The sequence below is a fragment of the Vicia villosa genome, linkage group LG2 (genome assembly GCF_029867415.1).
Source record: "Vicia villosa cultivar HV-30 ecotype Madison, WI linkage group LG2, Vvil1.0, whole genome shotgun sequence".
NCBI classification, from domain to species: domain Eukaryota; kingdom Viridiplantae; phylum Streptophyta; class Magnoliopsida; order Fabales; family Fabaceae; genus Vicia; species Vicia villosa.
Window position 1 is genome coordinate 63,519,626 of NC_081181.1, and position 21,811 is coordinate 63,541,436.

The 21,811-nt window shown below is 25.4% G+C and overlaps 1 protein-coding gene across 1 annotated transcript; it reads right to left on the reverse strand.

The window, feature by feature from the left end:
• Positions 1–3,705: 3,705 nt before the first annotated feature.
• On the reverse strand, positions 3,706–5,858 carry LOC131646222 (xyloglucan O-acetyltransferase 1-like). The gene is made up of 2 exons (XM_058916333.1): positions 5,466–5,858; positions 3,706–5,050 (listed from the first exon to the last, which is right to left on the reverse strand). Exons 1-2 carry the CDS (start codon positions 5,677–5,679, stop codon positions 3,963–3,965), a joined length of 1,302 nt encoding a protein of 433 aa, XP_058772316.1. The 5' UTR covers positions 5,680–5,858; the 3' UTR covers positions 3,706–3,962.
• Between the last annotated feature and the right edge of the window lie 15,953 nt (positions 5,859–21,811).

Below are 21,811 nucleotides of genomic sequence, written 5' to 3' on the forward strand. Positions count from 1 at the left end.
TAGGTTGAGCTTCAAACAGTGGATGGACTGGTAAAGGATAGAACACAATGTGCCCCTGCCGATTATGTTCCACAGAATATGAATCAAGTAATGTACCCCGAAGTCTTCTGTGGCAGGATCGTTCGGGGTACAGTTATTTGATTCATATTCTGTGACACAATACAACATAGCTCAGGTGACTACTGGTTCTCCACTAAAGCATCAATACAACATAGCTCCAGATAATACAGGAAGCGTACATTGGTTGCATAAGAACTCGGAAGTTGTTTCCCATTTAGTTGTTTTGGTTTAGAAATATGTGAATTGGTTTAGTTGTTTTGGTTTAGAAATATGTATATATGTATTTTGATTTACATTAATGGTATATAATATAATACTTTTTTTGTATATAATCGATATCGATTATAATGGTATATATCGATTTGAAATGATAAATTATAGGTTCATGAAAAAATACTGCCAAAAAATAGTAAATTACAGGTTCTGAAATATTGCTGCCAAAAGTGCAGGTTTAGAAATAATAAAAAGCATAAAAAAAAAAAACGCAACATACGAAAGCGCTTTTGGAAAAGCGCTCTTATAGGGGTGGCTATCAGAGCGCTTTTTCCAGAAAAAGCGCTCTCATAGGGGGGGTATCAGAGCGCTTTTCTTGAAAAAGCGCTCTTAAAGGGGGGGCCTACCAGAGCGCTTTCTGAAGCGCTTTTGTTACCTACGCCAGCGCTGGCTTTCACAGCGCTTTTAAGCGCTCTTAAAGCCCAAAATAAGCGCTGTCGTAGCCCTTGTACGGTGTAGTGCCCCTTTGAACAAACTTTCAACTTTAGACTTTTATTACATTTCAAGGCACATTGATGATCATATGAACTTGAAATGATTTATTCTTGATTGTACTTTGATGAAACTTGGCAAAAGCTTGAGGAAACTTGATTATAAAGACACGAAAATAAACACACAAACTCATTGAAATACCTTGAGAAACAAGCAACCAATCTTGAATCTCTCTTAATCAAACAAAGTTGAATGAGGCTTGAAGATGATATGACCTAAGATTATAAGCCAAGATTTAATGAATATTCCCCTGAGAATCAATGGATGACCAATATTTAACTTGGGGATTCAAAACCCTAATTTGAAAATCACACTTGATCTCTTGATTCAAAACTCTATCGTACAAAATAAACAAAAGAAACAAAGCATATTTTTAGATTTTGATTATGGCTAATGAAACATAAAACATATAAACACAAAGGTAAAATATACATAAAGAGGTGTTTGGTGATCTCCACAAAGACAAACCCAAAGATGAGAGTGTTAAAAGACAACCAAGTTTGTGATCTTGATGCATTGCAAAGATGCAAATGAGATGGAATTTTAGGGATAAAAATTAGGGTATGACAGAACCCTTATTGAGTAAGTGAATAGTAAAATAGTTATAACCAATCATGATTTTCTTCTTCTTCTTCTTCTTCTTCTTCTTCTTCTTCCTCTTCTCTCTCTTTTCTAAAAATTTAATAGAGTTTCTTGTGTTTGTTTAAAAAAATTCGATCTTTTTTGTAATTTTGGTTTATTCTCGACGGCACCCCGTCACTATAATTTATTACAATTTTTTTTATCATTTTTCGGATAAATTCTCTTTGGAGATAAGTCTTTATGGGTTAAATTCATTTCACAAAATATATTTTGTTGCAAAATTCGATGAAACAATTGTAAAGCAATTATTGTAGTGTAGAAGGATACCGATCCTATAGAGATTCCTCTAACTAGGGCTGCGAATGAACCAAAGTATCTCGAAAATAGTTCGAAATTCGATTCAAAAATTAATTTGTTGAACTAGTTTCATGAACCAAATGAGCTGAATATGAGCTAAAAACTAAGTTCGTTAACTAAATGAGCTGAACTTGAACTATACATAGTTCGACTCATTAGGTTCATGAGTCAAATTGATTCTATATTAGCAAAATATTTCTACATATAAATATACAAATAAAATTAACATCTTAAAAAATTACTTTTAAGTCAGTGAAATAAGCTAGTTGAACCTAAGAAGATAAATCTAATGAGTTGATCCGAGATGCTCGTGAACTTCTAACAAGTCGAGTTTGAACTTGAAAAATTTTATGATGAACTCGAACTCAGCCAATTCTTAACGGGTTGAGTTTGAGCTAATAAAAAAGTTCGTCATGAACTCAAACTCAACTAATTTTTAACGAGTTGAACTGAGTTGAGACGAGTTCGACTCAATTCATTTCTAGTCCTGCTTGTAACATTGTTACATTTGAGACATTCATAAGGTATTACTGTCATAATTTTTTTCTCTTAAAGACTACTAATTAAAAATGTGAATAAAAGGATATAAACAACCAATCATTCTTCCATTGAAATCTCCTCATTAGAAAAATATTTTATTTATAAGGGTTAATACATATTTTGCCCCCTGCCATATGGGGTGTAGTTGAAAAATCCCCCTGCCAAAAAAAAAGTTTCAAGAAGTGCCTTGTAAAATTTCAGAAGTTTGATTTTGAACCTTTTTCACGCCACCTCATTAAAAAGTCTGATGTGGCAATTTTTTTTTAATTTTTTTTATTATTTTTAATGACGTGGATTGCACAGGTGGCATTTTTATTATTTTTTATTTATTTTAATTCCACTTGACATTTTTATTATTACTTTATTATTAATTTTAATGCCACATGTATTTTATATTATTTTTATTTTTGGTTATTATAAGAAAACATGTTAAAATTTGTTGGAGGTGGGAGTTGAACCCACTCCCTCCCACTCCAAGCTGAAGCGCATAGCCACTGGGCTGGATGACTCAAGTTGTTATATGATTGCATTTAATTATAGTTATAGTATCCGACTATAACAATATGCATTTAATTGATATTTATATACAACTAGTTATACTGTAACTTTTTTAATATATATTTTATATACTATTACTATAGATTTTATAATACTGTTTTATAAACTAAATTAAATTAATAGAAAATAATATTAATTAATAACGTTAATAGTAAATTAAATTAAATATAAATACTAACATAAATTGTTTAAATTAAATTAATTAACATAAATATAACATTAATAGTAAAATTATATTAAATAAATTAAATAAAAAGAAATTAAATAAAAATAAATTAAATTAAACTCATATTAATTAGAAATATAAACTAAATTAAATTAATATTATTTAATAACGTTAAATTAAATAATACTAATATTAATTAATAGTAAAACAAATTAACACTAATAGTAAAATAAATATTAATTATTATTTTAGTTTAATTTAGTTTATATTTAGTTTAATTTAGTTTATATTTAGTTTAACAGTAAAACAAATTAATAGTAAAACTATTTTATAATTTAGTTTATATTTTACAAATTAACAAATTAACAGTAAACATAAACGTTAAATTAAAATATATTTAGTTTATATTTTATAATTTAGTTTAACTGTAAAACAAATTAACAGTAACACTAAAATATAAAATAATAATATTTATATTAATTTAGTGTAATTTAGTTTATATTTTATAATTTCATTAGCATTAACAGTAAAATAAATATTAATTATTATTTTATAGTTTAAGTAATATTAATTTATAACATTAACTAATAAATATTAGGACCTAAATATTAACTAATAACTAATAATTATTAACTAATAATATTTATATTAATGCCACCTGTGCAATCCACGTCATTAAAAAAAATAAAAAAAAATTGTCACATCAGACTTTTTAATGAGGTGGCGTGAAAAAGGTTCAAAATCAAATTTCTGAAATTTTACAAGGCACTTCTTGAAACTTTTTTTTTGGCAGGGGGGTTTTTCAACTACACCCCATATGGCAGGGGGCAAAATAGGTATTAACCCTATTTATAATACAATATCCATGACCACGTGGATGATAGAATTATATAAAGTATATATGAGAAGTACTTCACCCTTCTCTATGGATATTTTACTCCCACTTCTTTATGACCTCCAAAAATATTTCATTCCAAGTATCTATAGGTCCCGGCAAACACCAATGCACACAATCATTTTGCACATATTCTTGAACACCATTTGCAAATGGAAAAGGATTCATATAAGGACCTGGATGACCATCTGGTCTCAATAGTGCCAATTTTGTTACATCCAAAACCTCAAACCTAATTCCACCAAATTCTTTTGCTTTGACCTTAGCACTTTCCACTTCTTCTATCTCAATCCTTCTGATCTCACCTTCCATTCCTCCAACTACCTTTTCCTCTTTTCTATAAGGCTTAGTCTTTGAGCAAGTACCACCCTTATTCCAATCACCTTCAAAATGAGCAGGTGAAAATGTTTTCACAATCACATCAATTCCATTTCCTTTAGCAACTTTCCTCTCAATTATACTATTAAGAGTAGTCCTCAAAGCCTTTCTCAATGGAACATAAAAATCAATTTGAGTATGATTAAGCTCATGACAATTCAAGCTACCAATAACTAAGTCACCTTCATAGTAAATTGAAGGAAGCAAAAACCAATGCCCAATTGATATCACAATCATGTCCATTTGATCAACATCCCTTGCCCACATCTCATTGACAAGATCCAAAAACATTGTATTATAATATTGTCCTTCATTTGATCTTTCAACACCATGCACTAGAAATGGGGACCAATACAAAGAGAAGTTTACATTATGAGAAGGGAAATGCCACCGACGAAATTTTTTGTCCTCACCATTTTGGTAAACAAGGTAAGGTGGTGAAGTAGTAGATAACATGCAAAGAAGTGACTCTAATTGGTTCCTAGCTAAAGAATCTCCAACAAAAGCTATGTGTTTGTTTTTCATGAGTTTGAGGAAAGTGTTTGGTTCAAACCTTGGAAGATTGCACTCACTTGGTTTCCATCTCCAATAAAGATAGCCTAAATCAGGTCTTCCATTGGTGGTGCACTTTTCACTCTCTTTGATTGTGCTACATGTTGTGACATTGTATAATGGTTCTCTCATGTCACTTACCCAATCTCCATTTGAATAGTCACATGATTTCTCATAATCATAAGCCATGTCCTTCTCTGCAAAAAAAAAAAAAAAAAAAATTAATAATAATAATAATAATAAAAAACTACCGACAACTTAAAATAAATTATTGAAATTTTGATCTATTATTAAAAATTTTAAGTGAAGTATCAGAAATTTTGTTCGCACTTATTAATTCAAATTTATTCATAGACATTTCAGAAATTATGAAAATACATGGTGTTAGGTTTAATTGAGGGGGTGGTAGGTTAAATAGTTAAAAAAACTATGTTTTTGCAACACAATTGTAATTGTTGCACTAGTCATCTTTAACTATTTTGTATGATATCAAGGTTTTAAAAAAGTTCCGTTAAAAAGCAATAAAGGGATCGACAAAACGGTATCAGAAGGTATAATATCAATAGAAGAAGTTATTAGAATTTTGAGTAGAAATTAATTATGTATACATACCTATAGAAGAAGATGAAGGAGGAGAAGAACAAATAGATGAGTGGTAGGTGAAAATGGTGGTAGAATGAAGAAGCTGAGTTGGTGAATGAGTAAGGGAGAAAAGGTTGAAGTATAAACAAATAAGTGATATGGGTAGCAAAGAATAGAGAATCAAATTGAAAATTCTGTTATTGATGGAAGGAGGATTTTCATTGAAGGAGTTTGTGCTTCCCATTTTGAAAGCCACTAGTCACTGTTTTGTGATATTGTCGGTTGAGAAGAATGAAGGAAGAAAAACAAAGTATGTCACTTGTTATTGCATTGTTAGGGTCAAGATAGGAAGAGAAAGGACACCCTTTAATTTTTTTGTCTCATGCCTTTATTTCTCTCTTTCTTCCATGATTGTTGGATCTTGTTTTATCTCAAAGCTTTTTCTTATTTTGTTAGTCACAACAAATTTTATGCTTTAGTCTTTCTTTGATCATGATAAGTGGTTTTAAATTATCAATATGATTAAATAAACATTTAGTAACGAATTTAAGGATACTTTTTTTTTAAGTATGAAGAAATTATTTTTTTTTAATGGTGAATATACAATTTTTTAATTTATTTATATATATATATATATATATATATATATATATATATATATATATATATATATATATATATATATATATATATATATATATATATATATATATGTATATATATATATATATATATATATATATATATATATATATATATATATATATATATATATATATATATATATATATATATATGAAGAAATTATAAGGATACTTAATTCTAACAATCTGAACAACTAAGAGCATCTCCAATGGTGGTATTTTTCTTTGAGTTCTCCAAGTTGGACATTAATATAATAATTAAATACTAGTGTGTATACCCGTGCGAGGCACGGGACAAAAGGGTCGCTCAGATTCTTAAAAGTTTGATTATTATTTTATTATTATTTAAAAAAAAGAAAATTAAAGATTAAATCTAAAGCAATTATGATTTATTTATTAATAAAATTTATTAACAAAATTAAATTAAATTAAATGTATAACAAATAAATAAAATAGAATAAAAACTATCCTACAAAAGGCGGAAGGAGCGCCCCATTCCTTCAAATCTTTTTTTAAATTTTTTTTAACTAAATTTTTTTAAATTTCATTATTAAAAACAACAAATAATCTAAAAAGGATTTAATTTAATTTTATTCAAAATAATGAAAAACAAACTTAACCAAAAAAATAACAAAGAACCGTCTATGATAAAAAAGAATTATTTTGACTGATTATTATTTAATCAATGAATATTTACAACTAAATAAAAATTAAATTAAAATAAAACCAAAAACAAATCTAAAAAAAAAAAGAGAGCATTCCATGACTTCAATTTTTAATTAAGATCTTATTTAATTAGCTTAAAAACAAAGACCAAATCAAAAGTCACATTTGTTATTTTAACAAATTCTAACCCTTTCCTATTTTTATTTTTGTTTTTTGTTTTTTGTCTATAAGTATTATATTATCAAGAAATATGATTATTAGTATTATTGTTTGTTATTATTTACTATTGTGTCTACAAAAAAAATTGATAGTTGCTTGTTTTGTGAGTTAAATTTTGGAAAAAATAAAGTATGAAAAATAAACAAAATACTGATAGACATGCAAAATATATGTATTCGCCCAATATAATTGTCTCATGTTTTTTCATAAATTAATAAAATAAATCATACTTAATTGACTGAATCAATTTTCATAGAAACAAAATGATATTGTCATCTTTAAATTTAATTTCACCATTTATAAACTTATGATATTGTTTTTTTTTCCTTCTTCATATTAAAATACAACATAAAATATTAATTTGTCTTTAGTTTATAACTTAAACTCATTCGCATTTTTTAGGTATATACTCTATTTTATATGATTTGCATATGCCTAAAATTAAAATAAAATATATCATAAATATTAAATAATTTATTTTAATTTTTTACAAATAAGACAATTAATTTTAATAGAGATAAACAATCTATAATATGTTCACATATTTTTTTTAAAAATAAATAATTTTTTTGCAGTTCTAAGTCTTTTACCAATAATATAGTCATTTTATAATCAACAATATAATTATTTATTAAAAATATATTTATTTTAGAAGCATTGTCTAATTATTTAAAAATTATAATCTTTTTATATATTTATTTTGGAAGAATGTTGTCTAATTATTTAAGCTACTAATAAAAAAATAGTTTACACCGTCAACAAACCATTCTTTTAAATGAAAATGATTTACACATTAATTATAAATCAATTTCATAAATCTTACTTATTAATTAAATTTTTAATATATAAAACTAATATTTTTAAAAATTTAATATAATTGATATATCATAAAAAATTATTTTGATTCGTCTTATGAATTTAAACATTCAACATATCCTTAATTTTTCAAACGAAATCAATTGAAAAAATTTCATTCAATTAAAACGAATCTTTCTTTTCTATCATTACTTCTAAAATTTATTTCTCAAATATTTGGTTATAAAATCATATATAATAATGACTTAAATAAAACAATTTAAAAGAATATTTTTCAAATAAAATCAATTATATTTTAGAAGGAAATAATGACTTAAATGTATACCCGTGCAATATTTTAGAACTACTTATGTCTTTGTTATTAGTAGTATACATAAAAAAAATTCTTCAAATAATAAAGTATTTATTGTTAATAGATATTAATAGATATATTTTTATTACTTAAAGATTTAGTACATTGTTTGTATTACTTAAAAATAGTAATAGGATTGAGAATTTGTCTAATGTCAAACTTGCCAAAATAATCATTTTACTTTATCATATTGTATTATTAATTCTATGAGATGGGAATAAATGTACTTAAAATAATATAGGATAAGAAACAAAAAAAAAGTTTTATTAATTATTAAATAATAAAATGGAGGTGAAAAATAATTTACTTCAAATGTTTTTTATAAAAAATAATGTACAGAGTTTAGTAATCATATACTCGCTTAATATATAGTCAACTTTGAATTTACTAATTGATTATGACACACCAAATTAGTAAATTTATAAATAAAAAATATATTTAAAAATATGAACTATAAAACGGTTATATTTAGAAAAATAAATTTAATTCTATAATTAAATATGATTAAACCTTAAATTTTAATTTTAAAATAAAAAATATTTAATATAGTTGATCAAAATTAATTGAACAATTTAATATTATTGTTAATTTAGATGAAAATTAAAATACCTTCTTATTGATAAATGTAAATTGAACAGTAAACTATCTCTTTCTTCTTGCTATTTAATTTGAAACCAAGAAAGAAAATAGAAAATAAAATAGTACAATGTGTTGTGAACCTTTAATTGGACAACTCAATCATATTAATATTAATATTAATATTAATTAATGTAAGATTTATAAAAACACCACAAAAATAATATATTAAAATATCAGTATAAAATATTTTTATAATTTCTAAAATAAATATAAATATTTTGAAATTGAAATATGAGAAAAAGAGTTTTTACATACTTTGCGAAATCTTTAATTCATTCTTATTATATAAAATTAAAAAAATATATGAAAAAAATATTTGAGAGATAACCCTAAATATAACCTACAGTCAAGAAAGACGGAACGACGCCGCTGCCAATTCTCCATGCCTACTGATTTTTTTTTCATTTATTGCCATTATTTATTATTTCTTTTATTAAAATTCATTAAAATAAAAGCAAAACACCTCTCATCTACACCGATTCATCTCTCAATCTCTATTTGTTCTCAAAGAAAACCTCTACGCTAACGCTCCCGAGACACGCCTCTTCCTCTCTCAAAATCAACATCAAACTAATATCAATAAATGCTCATCTCATGAACGCTAAACACATATTTCATTATTGTCAGGGAGATTACATTATTGTCAGGGAGATTACATGTTATAGGAACTCAAATCAAATAGAAACACAAATCAAAAGTAGCAAAACGTTACAACAAAAAAATAAATATGGTACTTTCTCTTCTTCTGCGTTTCTCTTCTTCTGCGTTTTGCTTTTGTTCTTGGGCTCTGAATCTTATTCTCTTATTATTTGTTATTGATCTTGTGAGTGTGGAGTTGTTGCGGCTGTGGTTTTGAATGTGAATGTTGAGGGTGAGAATGAGCTATAGTTTTCGGGAGGTTGTGAGTGAGTTCTGTAGCAAGGTATTATTTGTTATTGATCTTGCGAGTGTGGAGTTGTTGCGGCTGTGGTTTTGAATGTGAATGTTGAGGGTGAGAATAGGCTACGGTTTTCAGGAGGTTGTGAGTGAGTTATGTAGCAAGGTTTAAGGTTTAAGGGTTTTGAGGAAGAAATTTGGCAATAGTATTTTGATGGTGATGCTTTCTTATATTCAATTGCTTATTAAAAAAAAGTATTTTGATGGTGATTTTCGGTACGGTTTTCGGGAGGTTGTGAGTGAGTTATGTAGCAAGGTTTAAGGGTTTTGAGGAAGAAATTTGGCAATAGTATTTTGATGGTGATTTTCGGTCTTTGTAATGAGGAGGAAATGAAGGTTGTTATATAGTGTGTTTGAAGGAGGAAGATAAAGGGAATTTAAATATTTTAGGAATCTCCCAAAAGAACTATTGGATTCCGATACCAATAATTTTACTTCACTGACTCAATGTACTTTTGAAATATTTTACGCATAATATTTTACTTACGCTTCTCCCAAAAGAAATATTGAATTCCCAAATGATACCAATAATATTTTACGTTTCTCCCAAAGAAGTTATTTAGAGTCATCATAATACCTATTTTTCCAATGATTTCAATTTCCCATAACAAACAAATTTTATATTTATTTCATTTTTAAAAAAATAGAATTATAATAATTAAAACTTTCCTCTTATAGAAACATGTAAATATTATAGAAGGGTTGAGAATTTGCCAAGTGTCAAACTTGCCAAAATACTCATCTTGCTTTATTATATTGTATGATTGAAATAATTTGCCATGTCATAGTAGAGTTGCATTGCAATGCAACTAGTAAAAATTTGTGGTACCCAATCAAATTAATTTATGAGGTAAAATTGTGGGGCCCATTAGAGTTACACCAATAAAATAAAAATTAAATAAATTATTTTGAGATGATATAGCTGGTAGGACCCATAAAAAACTAAAAAATGAGTTGCACCATTGGAAATGGTCTAGTAATCCATACGTATCCATGTGTTTCTAAGTAGTCTATTCTAGTAGTTTAATCTTGCCCATGTGTGAATGATAAAAAAATGTAATTTGTATGATAATGAAGTTTTTCTAAAGTATGTTTAAGTTTATTTAGCTATCAATATCGTCTAGAAAAAATTCAAAGAGAATATAATTTGATTTTAAAATAAAGCAGTGTATAAATACATGATGACATTGAATAATTAGATAAAAAGTATATATCTACTCAATCAAACTCTAAGATATCTGATTGTCTGTTTTTTTAAGCAAGATTATTAATTATATTAATAATATAGAAAATTAAGGGTTCTCAAAATCTGATTACACATAAAACGGGATAGATATGTCAACAAAAAAACGAAATTACAAACCAATTAGAATTTCAAAACATATAACTAAAAATCTTTATTAAATTCGTAAAAACTACAAATGAGTTAAGTAATTTCTCCTATAAAAAATCACTTCTAAATCAAAGATTTGATACCTTAAACTGCATTATTCACATTTTAAACATTATTTCTAAAACATATCTCATTCCTAATTAACAAAAAAACCACAAAATAGCTAACTTAACCTTTTTTAATTTTTTTTATCACATTCTTTTTAAAAATAAAAATAAAAAACCAAATCCATCAAACAAAATAAACATTCATCTATCACTTTTTTTAAATGTTGTTTTATGTCATTAGAAGTAAGGATGTCAATTTTGTTGGAATATTTAATATAAATTATTTTTTTTGTAAAAAAGAATCAAGAATATAATGGTTTCTATTCCTTTCCTAGCTTCTTGCAACGGATCGATAATCAACCCAATAAATGATTATTTTGACAGGTTGTCCTTTGATTAGTAAGGCACTCGTTTTCTTTTAGTTTTTTAATAGGTAAAAAGTAATACCAATAGTATTTAATTGGTCTCATGTGAACCATGTTTTGTAGTAGAATTAATATATTTCATTCAAGTCAAAAAAGTAAGAAAAAAGAGTTGACTAACTTTTAAAAGTACAGTATTTTAGTCATTTATAACAATTACAAAATACAAAATACAAAAACAAAAGTTACGAATGAAAAACCATGTAAGCACCATAAATATAGTGTTGATTATGAATGTGTGCAAATTGAAAAGATAGTATAAAGGTAAATTTTTAAATACTAATGAGTTTTAGTTAAATATTTATACCTTTAAGCAAAATATATTTAAATTTTATATTTTCTTTAAAATAAATTATTATTATAAAAATAGTTTAAACTTAATCTACTTAATCTAAATGCAAGGTTGTCATGATGGCAACCTTGAAACCCTAATGCTTATGTGGCATGGTTTTAGCAACTTTGAACACAACTCTAACCTATGTGGCATGATTTTAAAATTTTCAATTTTTATATCCCATTTTTTTTTAATAATATTATTAAAACCATTGTTCTAACCACTAATTTATCTCTACATTAAAAATAAATAATAATAATAATAATAAACAACTAGCACTATTAATAATAATAATAATAATATAAATAATATATAATAATTTGATGCAATGTATAACATGGGGATACCAAACAACAAAACTATTGAAAATTCGATTAAATTTGATAATATATAAATAATAATAAAATAAATAATAATATAAATAATATATAATAATTTGATGCAATGTATAACATGGGGATACCAAACAACAAAACTATTGAAAATTCGATTAAATTTGATAATATATAAATAATAATAAAATAATATAAATAATATATAATAATAATATAATATTTAGCTAATAATAATAAATAATAAATAATAATAATAATCATATAATATCCATCTACAACTATTATAAATAATAATAATATAATATTTAATTACCACTATTAAAAAATATATAAATAAAAACTATTATGGAAAATAATTAATCATAATAATTATAATCATAATAACTTTAAAAACAAAAACAATAATATTATATTGAGCCACGGCTATAATTTTTTTAAAATATAATAAATTCAGAATAATAATAATAATAATAATAATAATAATAATAATAATAATAATAATAATAATAATAATAATGTAATATTCATTCACCACAATTAATAATAATATAAATAATATATAATATTATAGTATTCAGTTATAATAATAAAATATAATAATAATAATGATAATTATTATTATTATTATTATTATTATTATTATAATAATATTAATAATAAGATAATATCCAACTACCACTGTTATGAATAATAATAATAATTATTATATAATATTCAATTACAACTATTAAAAATCTCAAAATAATAATTGTTTTTAAAAAAAATTAATTATAATAATCATAATGAAAATAAGTAATAATAATAATATAATATTGAGCCAACACTATGAAAAATAAAAAATGATAATATTAGGATTTAAATTATACAGAACCATTGAAATAAAAAAAAAATCGATGCAAGATATAACGTAGGGATGCCAAACAGCAAATTTATTGAAAATCATTAAATTTGATAACCTCTCAAAATTTTAAAGTCAGTTGTTGTATAACAATCAATTAAAATCAATTATCAATAATTAATAGTATTCAATCAAATCACTTTTCTTTTAATGTCAAAATTTCTATGTTACAAAATAAATAACGCATTCAATAAAAACGTTATTAAGTTTTATACGTAATAATTAGTTATTAGTTTTCGATTACTAAATCACAATAACTTTTATTCATCTCTATTTATATAGCTCAGTTAAATCATAATATTGTTCTCAATTTAAAAAAAAAATTCATAGTAAACTGCAACAAGTCTCTCCATCAAGGACATGAAGAAAAAAAATCATCTTCACTGTTGTCACAAAAAACACAAGTCTCTCCATCAAATAAAATGTATCTTCATTATTTAAGAAATTATGAGAGTTGTTTATATTATTATTTTTATTTGATTTCATATTGTTTCTTTCTATTTTCTATGATTTTAATTTTAATTTCAATTTATAGGATTGATCTATTTTTTTTTATAATTTGCTATTTCAATTTGATGTGGATGTACACATACAATTTTAAATTTTTGTTTAAGATTCATATGTTTTGCAGATTTGTAAAATGAAACGAAGATAGTTGTTATGACAAGAACAATTGGTAATGAAATATGAGTTTAAACAACTAAAATCAAGAGTATCATACAAAATAAATGTCATATACATTAAAGAGAGTAAATTGGTAAATATTTCTCTCTCTTTAGGGTTGATCTATTGTTTATACTTTGCTAATTCAATCCTATGTTAACGTTCACGTACAACTTTAAATTTTTGTTAAAGATTCATGTGTTTTGTAGATTTTTAAAATGAAATGAAGATAATTGTTGTAACAAGAACAACAATCTAAAATGAAATACCGGTGTAACAACTCGAATTAAGAGTGTCACAGGCAAAGAAATCGCATAAAAATTGAAGGAAGTAAATTGGAAAATATTTTTCTCTACTTAAAATGTCTTTTTTTCTTCGGTCAACAAGTTATTATAATTGCAAGAAAAATCATGATTATCTCTTGATTTAGCAAAAAAATTTATCATTTAATTTTTCTCTTCATATTTTAAGAAAAAATTTCTATAATTAACACTGTCTAAAATAAATAAAATTATTAATTTATATTTTATTTGAATAATAATACATTAAATTTTTAAAGAATTAAAATCTTTAATTTTAATTTCACAAAAGCTTAAGTTTCAAATAAAAAACATTTTATGATTAATAACCGCGCAACGCGCGGGTCACAATCTAGTATATATAAATGGAAGGTTGTCATGATGGCAATCCTAGCCACGTGTCATCATGATAGCGATTACTAGCAAAAACCCTAAAATGTTATTTACTAATTTGACCTTACACCTAATGTGTTATTTACTAATTTGACCCTATATTAAAAATAAATAATAATAATAATAATAATAATAATAATATAATATTTCGGCACTACTATTAATAATAATCATATAAATAATAATATAATAATATAATATATAATAATACTATCCAGATATTAATATTAAAAATAATTTTATTTATAAATATTATAATTTTTGGTATATTATACAATAGCCGAAAATAAAAATTATAAATACAATTTTAATAAATATATAATAATATCATAACAATCAACATAATAGTAATAATATTTATAAAATACAAGTTTAACAAATATATAATAATATCATAACAATCAACATAATAGTAATAATATTAATAAAATAATAATAAAAATAATAAACCACCAATAATAATAATATTAATAATAATAATTATAATAATAATAATAATAAGCTATCCAGATCACACTATTAAAAATAATATTACTAAACCACCAATAATAATAATGATAATAATAATAATAATAATAATAATAATAATAATAATAACAATAATATTAATATTAATAAATTATCCAGACAACATTATTAAAAATAATATTATTTATAAAGATTATAATTTTTTGTATATTATACAATAGCTGAAAATAAAAAATATAAATACAATTTTAATAAATATTTATATTTAAAATATATAAATAAGTATAAATAAATTTCAATAGAGAAGAAATGGTAGTAGGAAAATAAGTTTCAAATTAAAATTAGGAATAGTTTCCTATATACAAAAATCTCTCAAATAATCTCCTAATTTGACCCTACATTAAAAATAAATAATAATAATAATAATAATATAATATTTCAGCACTACTATTTATAATAATACAATGGTTTTTAATACACACTATTATATTCAACTAAAATTATTGTATCTTAAAATCCTAATTCACTTTTAATTATTCTGTTTAATATTAAAATTATAATTTTTTTACATAAACTTTAAATTACTTAGTTTTTATAAATAATAATTAAAAATTAAAAATTAAAATTATTTTATTATTTTTTCAATTTAAATTTTTAGTAAAATAGATATAATTATAATATCTAAAAATTAATATAATATTTAATTTATATGATATATAGCTTTCAAAAAGATTTTCTCATTAATTTTTTAATTCTATATAATAAAAATGACCAAAATGTCTATATAAAATTTTAGCTAAAAAAACCCTATTAAAAAATCCTTCTATAATATTATTTAAATTCTAACCTTTTTAAATCTTATTTAATTCTCAATTATTTTGGTATAAAATCTTTAATTCTCCTATTAATAGCTCTAATGGTAATATAAATTAGAATTATAACAGTAGAATTGAAAAACAGTAACAGTAAAATTCAAAAAGTATAAAAAAAAGTACTTTTATGGGTAAGATTTTTATAATAACTACATTTTTATAACTCTTAATTTTTATTAAGAGTTTTATTTTATGGATTATATTTATAATGACTCTTCGTTTTTATAAATTAATAACTCTTAATTTATTATAATAGTTTTTTTTAAATGGTAGAATTCAAAAAAAAAATTTATTATAATACTTTTATAGCTTTAATGGATTACCGTTTTAATTCTTCTATTTATATATTAATAACTCTTATAATAAATTATATTATTAATAAAACGGTAACTCATTAAATATTTTTGTTAACCATTTTAATTTTTTTAATTATTAAACAAAATTATTCAATATAAATAGGTCTTATCTACCATCAGATTCATATGAAAATGAAATCTTCTTTTTCTTTTGTATTGATAGTTTTATTTTTTTTCTTAGTTCCCATTTATATTTTAACTCTCTTTTGATTTATGTTGCAGGCTAATGACTCTGATTTATGTTGCAGGTCCTTGACTCAAGTTAGTCTATGTATCAATTATTTAAACATTTTATCAATAGTGTTATGTAATAATTTGTTTTGAGAATCAATATAATATTTCGTTATTTACTTTTATAATTTTCTCTTCTTTTTATTGTTTATTTGAATATAACTATTTTTGCTATGTGAATGAAAAAAAGAGGATAAAGAAAACTCTTATTGTTTCTACTTTTTCATCCCTCCTACTTAAAAATCTTGAGAAAAATCGCAGCTCATGTAAGTATAATTTTAACAGTAATCTTTGAGAGAAGTAATCTTTGAGAGAAGTGTGTATTTGATTTAAATTTATTTATTTAATTATTATAGATTTTCGATAAACAAAAATGAGAGTGTAAGAAGAATTTAGGAATAAAAAATGTCTTATTTATTAATATTTTATTGCGTACAAGTCATTTGTGATTCACTTGATATCATAATATGATAAAAATGATTTTTTTATGCAATTGATACATCTATCTATATATTTTTACATCACAATTACTTATGTGATTTATTTTGCATTTGAAAACAAAATATAAATTTAAGTCGTTTTTATATTTGTCTTAACGAAAGTAGTTTTTATTCAAAAATAAGGTAATGTTTATTTGATATGGATTGAAAAAATTTAATAAATTGGTCATTTGAAAGTAGAATTAGTAGAATTAGATATCGATATGATTTAATTAAAAAGATTTTTATTTACTATATAATCTCATGTAAGATTGAAGTTAATTTGACATAATATTTCTTCTTTATCTTATTATTCACATAAATTTTTTCTCATAAAATATTTTTCTTTGTATCTCATAACTTTAATTTTGTATTTCAATTATATTTTATTTAATTTTTATTTTAATGAATATTAAAATTGTAAATAATACACTATATTGCTGATAATATATAAACATTAAAAACAAAAACAAAAATGCGTTTATAATTACTACTCAATAAAAAATTTAAATAAAAAATTTAAAAATAAAAAAAGATAATTCTAAATGAGTTACACAATTTTTTTTTTTATAATAACAAAATTTGCATTTTATTTGGGAGATTTAATAGATAATGTGGGAGATTTAGATGTCTTCCAAATAAAAGATGAGTGATATAAGAATAAAAATATTTTTTTTAAATGTCTAATATTACTATAATAAATTTTTAATATTGAATATATATTTATAAATTATAAACTATTAAATTATTATTAATTCTTTATATAAAAATAAATTCAATTTAAAATATTGATATAAATATATATTATATTTATTTAAATAATTATTTATCAATAATAATTTAATAAAACATTCCGCGCATCGCGCGGGTAGACGTCTAGTATTTTATAAATGGATAATAGTTAGGTATCCAGTCATCTCATACTCTATACTGTATGAGTACTTAAAAATTTGTTTTTTATTATCTTTCATTTTATTAATTTATTTAACTCTATTATTTTAGTTTATTAATTTACTTAACTTTATTAGTATGAGATAGTGTACAACAACAATAATAACAATACCCAACAACAACAATAATCAAGTCTTATCACATTACAAGTGAAGTTGCCTACATGAATCAACTTTCGTTATAGTGTTTTATCCAAGACTATACTTATATCTAAATCATCAATCTCAAGATCGTTTTTAATAACTTTTCTTATAGTATCTCTAGATCTTCTTCTTCTAGTTGTTTGACTTATGTCCATCTGATCAACTCTCCTTGCCTCATAATCTACAAGTGTTCTTTATACATGCTTAAATCACCTAAGTCTATTTTTCACCTTATTCTCTACTATAGTTATTACCCCAATACTCTCTCTAATATTTTCATTTCTAATCATTTATCATGTCTAGTCTTCTCACTCATCCAATGCAACATCCTAATCGTTGCCACACTAACTTTATTCTCATGTTAACTTTTAAACGTCAAACATTTTATCACGTACAACATCGCAGAACTTACTACAATCCGATAAAATTTACCCTTCAGCTTGAGTGGTACCTTAGCATCACATAAAACCCCTGAAATTCTTCTTTATTTCAACCACCTAAGTTAAATTCGATGGTTTACATCCCCTTCTATTTCTCCGTTATTTTGTATTAGAGACCCAAGATATTTAAACTGCATGAGTTGATGAATATGGTCGCCAACTTTCACCTCTAAATTAGAAATGATTCTTCTTTTGTTGAATTTACACTCCATATACTTCGTCTTACTTCTGCTTAGGCAAAAACTATGTATTTCTAGAATTCGTATCTACGTCTCCAACCTCTCATTTAAATCCTCCTTCGACTCTCTGGGTAGGACTATATCATCTGTAAAAACAATGCTTCTTCATGCTAGCTTTTGGATGTGTTTCGTGTCTACATCCAAAATTAAGGTTAAAAGGTAGGGACTTAGAGTTGAACCTTGATGTAAACCTATTGTAATGGAGAAATTGTCTTTCTCTTTGTAACATCCCGATTTTTCTATTTTATATGTTTAATAGAAATTTTATTATTAGTGTAATTATTTAATTATTATTTTGTGTGATAATTAGTTAATTGTGTGTTATTATGCTAATGGAGTTAATTGAACTATTAGTAGAATAATGAGATAATAGCCATTGGGCCTAATAATTGAGAATAGAAATAATATGAGTGAGTGTGACTAAGCCCATTAACTAAAGAGAAAGATAGTAAGGAAAATAGGGTATGAGTCATAATTATCATTTGGTAAAGAGAGAGCTTGTAACGACCGTTTTTCTTTAATTATTTATTTATGAGAGTTATGTGAATTAATTGTGAAATATGTGTTAATTATATGCTTAATTGATTTTATGTTGTTTTATTTGGGAATTATTAGTAAATAATATAAGATAGTAAGTGTTGTTGATTATTGGGCCTAAGTTGGTATTAGTAAGTGAGGGGTGTTAGTTAGAGCCCATTAGTAATTTAAGATAGTAAGGGTTTAACTAAAAACAAGGGTTTTAGAGGAAATAGAAATTAGAAGTTCATTTGGGGTTTTTGGTGAAAGAAGAGAAGAGAGGAGAGAAGAGGAGAATCTCAAGGTTGAAGATAAAGTTGGCTTCAATCCAAAACCTAAGGTAAGGGTGGGATTCTTTCATGCTAAAGGGATGTATGATGATGTTTTGGGTGGGGTTTTGATTGTATGTTGCTATCCATGATTGTGTGAGAAATTGAATAGGAATTGTTAGGGTTCATGCTATATTTCTATGAAATTGTGAATTTAAGTATGATTGATGATGTTTGTATGGAAACCCATGAGTAGAAATAAGTTTAGGAGCCTTTACATGTGTGGTAAATTGCTTTCATTGATGTATAAATGATGTGTGGGTTAATGGGTGTTGTATGATGGGATTAGGGAAGAAAAAATGGTGATTTCCTGAGTTTTACGCAGCATAGGTCGACCTACACAGAGGTATGAGTCGACCTGAGCAGCCTAAAATAGCAGAAAATCCACTTTTCTTTAGCATGCGTCGACCTATAGATTCTATGATTCGACCTAAAGCATCCCTTGCGTCGACTCATGGGTCGGCGAGCGCATACCCGAGGGGGACAGCAACATATTTGCGTCGACCTGAAGATCCTTTTGCGTCGACCTACTGGTTTCTATTTTTGGCAGATTTTTGTAAAAGCCATATCTTTTGATCCGTAACTCGTTTTTGAGTGCCGTTTGAACCTATGTGAAGCTATAATTGAGATCTTTCTAGTGAATATGATTTAAGAATCTTTATGAAACTTTTTGAAGTTTTTTTTAAATATATTTGTTTGATGTTATGACTTGTGTGGTGAAGTGGTGTGATGTTGTATGATGATGCAACGTAGCGACGTGATTCTGAAGTGGCGAATTACTATAAAAGTAATGATGTTTAGTCGGTATTTGTGATGTATTGTGAATGTCGTATTTGTATGGATGTTGCATTTATTGAGTCACATCCATTGCATAAAGAGACGGTGGCCTTAATGATAAAAAGCGACGGTGGCCTTAATGGCAAATAGCGACGGTGTGCCCAATGGCAAATCTTGAGACGTGGGAGTTTTACTCCAAATGGTACCACATGCATTTGCATAAGTCGAGTTACATGTGAATTTCATTCGAGTATTACTTGATTATGATGTGGTGACTTGATGATGAGATGTTTGTTGCGATTGCGTGGAATTATACTTGCGAATTGTATTTATGGTCATAGTTGAATTGATGACATTGTTGCTGTTTCTTATTTGATTGTGTGATGTGAATCGTTGTATTGAGTATTGTGGTGAGAGGTGGTGACCAATGTATGATCTTTTCTCTTGCTTTGAATATTATCATACGTTTCTTTATAATGAATGATATCTCACCCCTTATGTTTGAATGTTACCCTCCGTTGGTAACGTGCAGGTAGCGATGTGGAGTAGCCGTGTATCTTATAGCTCGAGTCGGTGTGTCAATGCTCTGATACATAGCACTCGGGGGGGGGGGGGGATGTTGCGATACATGCTTGTGTCTTGTTATATGTCGATCTTTTCTTGAACTTTGATGTTATGTCTTGTGGAGACGTTTTGAACACATTGTGCCATGTTGGCAATGACATATGTTGATCTAGATATGTGTTATTATTTGGATTCCGCTGCAATATTATGAAATTGTTTGGATTTAAAAGTTTGATGAATTATGAGTTCCCTCTGATATAAGTGTTATGTATCCATGTACTTTGAGCATGAATTGTGGTTTCGTTTAAGTCGAATATGTGAGGCCTCAAATTAGTTGCTTGTTTCGATGTTTTATACTCTGATTTCTCTTAATATTTGAGGGGTAGATTTGGGGTGTTACAATAGTGGTATCAGAGCAGGTCGGTCTGTCCGGCCAAGTGTCGTGTCGTAGTGTGGTCTAACAACGTTGTATTGTTGTTTTGTACTGATTGCTTTTGTGTTGTAGTGAAGAGTTGAGATGGCGGGAAGGAATGATGCTGCGATAGCTGCTGCTTTAGAAGCAATGGCTCAAGCTTTGGAGAACCAACCGAATGGTGGAGAGAGTGATGCTCCTCATGTGTTTTGTTAGAACAAGATTTGTTCTGATCAATATTCTTAGTTTTGATGATAACAAGGATATGAATTTTGTGTGAGATAATATGGTACTCTAATACATTGCAATTTCCATTTCAGGAAATATATAAAGAGTATGCACAAATCAGCGCTCAGAAGCTTTGTCTCAGAAGGTTCAGCATGCAACATCATGGTCTGGCAAGACATCAGAAGATGGTCAAGGCAGAATCAGAACATGGGTCTATGGAAGCATCAGAAGAACTTGAGATCAGAAGCAGTAGCACTGAAGTTCTGATGGTATCACGCTCAGAAGCACTTCAAGGTCAGAAGACAAGAAGATGCT

Coding starts and splice junctions, on each gene's coding strand:
- LOC131646222 (XM_058916333.1), bottom strand. CDS start 5,679: ATGGGAAGCACAAACTCCTTCAATGAAAATCCTCCTTCCATCAATAAC. Junction 5,051..5,465: donor TCCTTCATCTTCTTCTATAG/GTATGTATACAT, acceptor TTTTTTTTGCAG/AGAAGGACATGGCTTATGAT.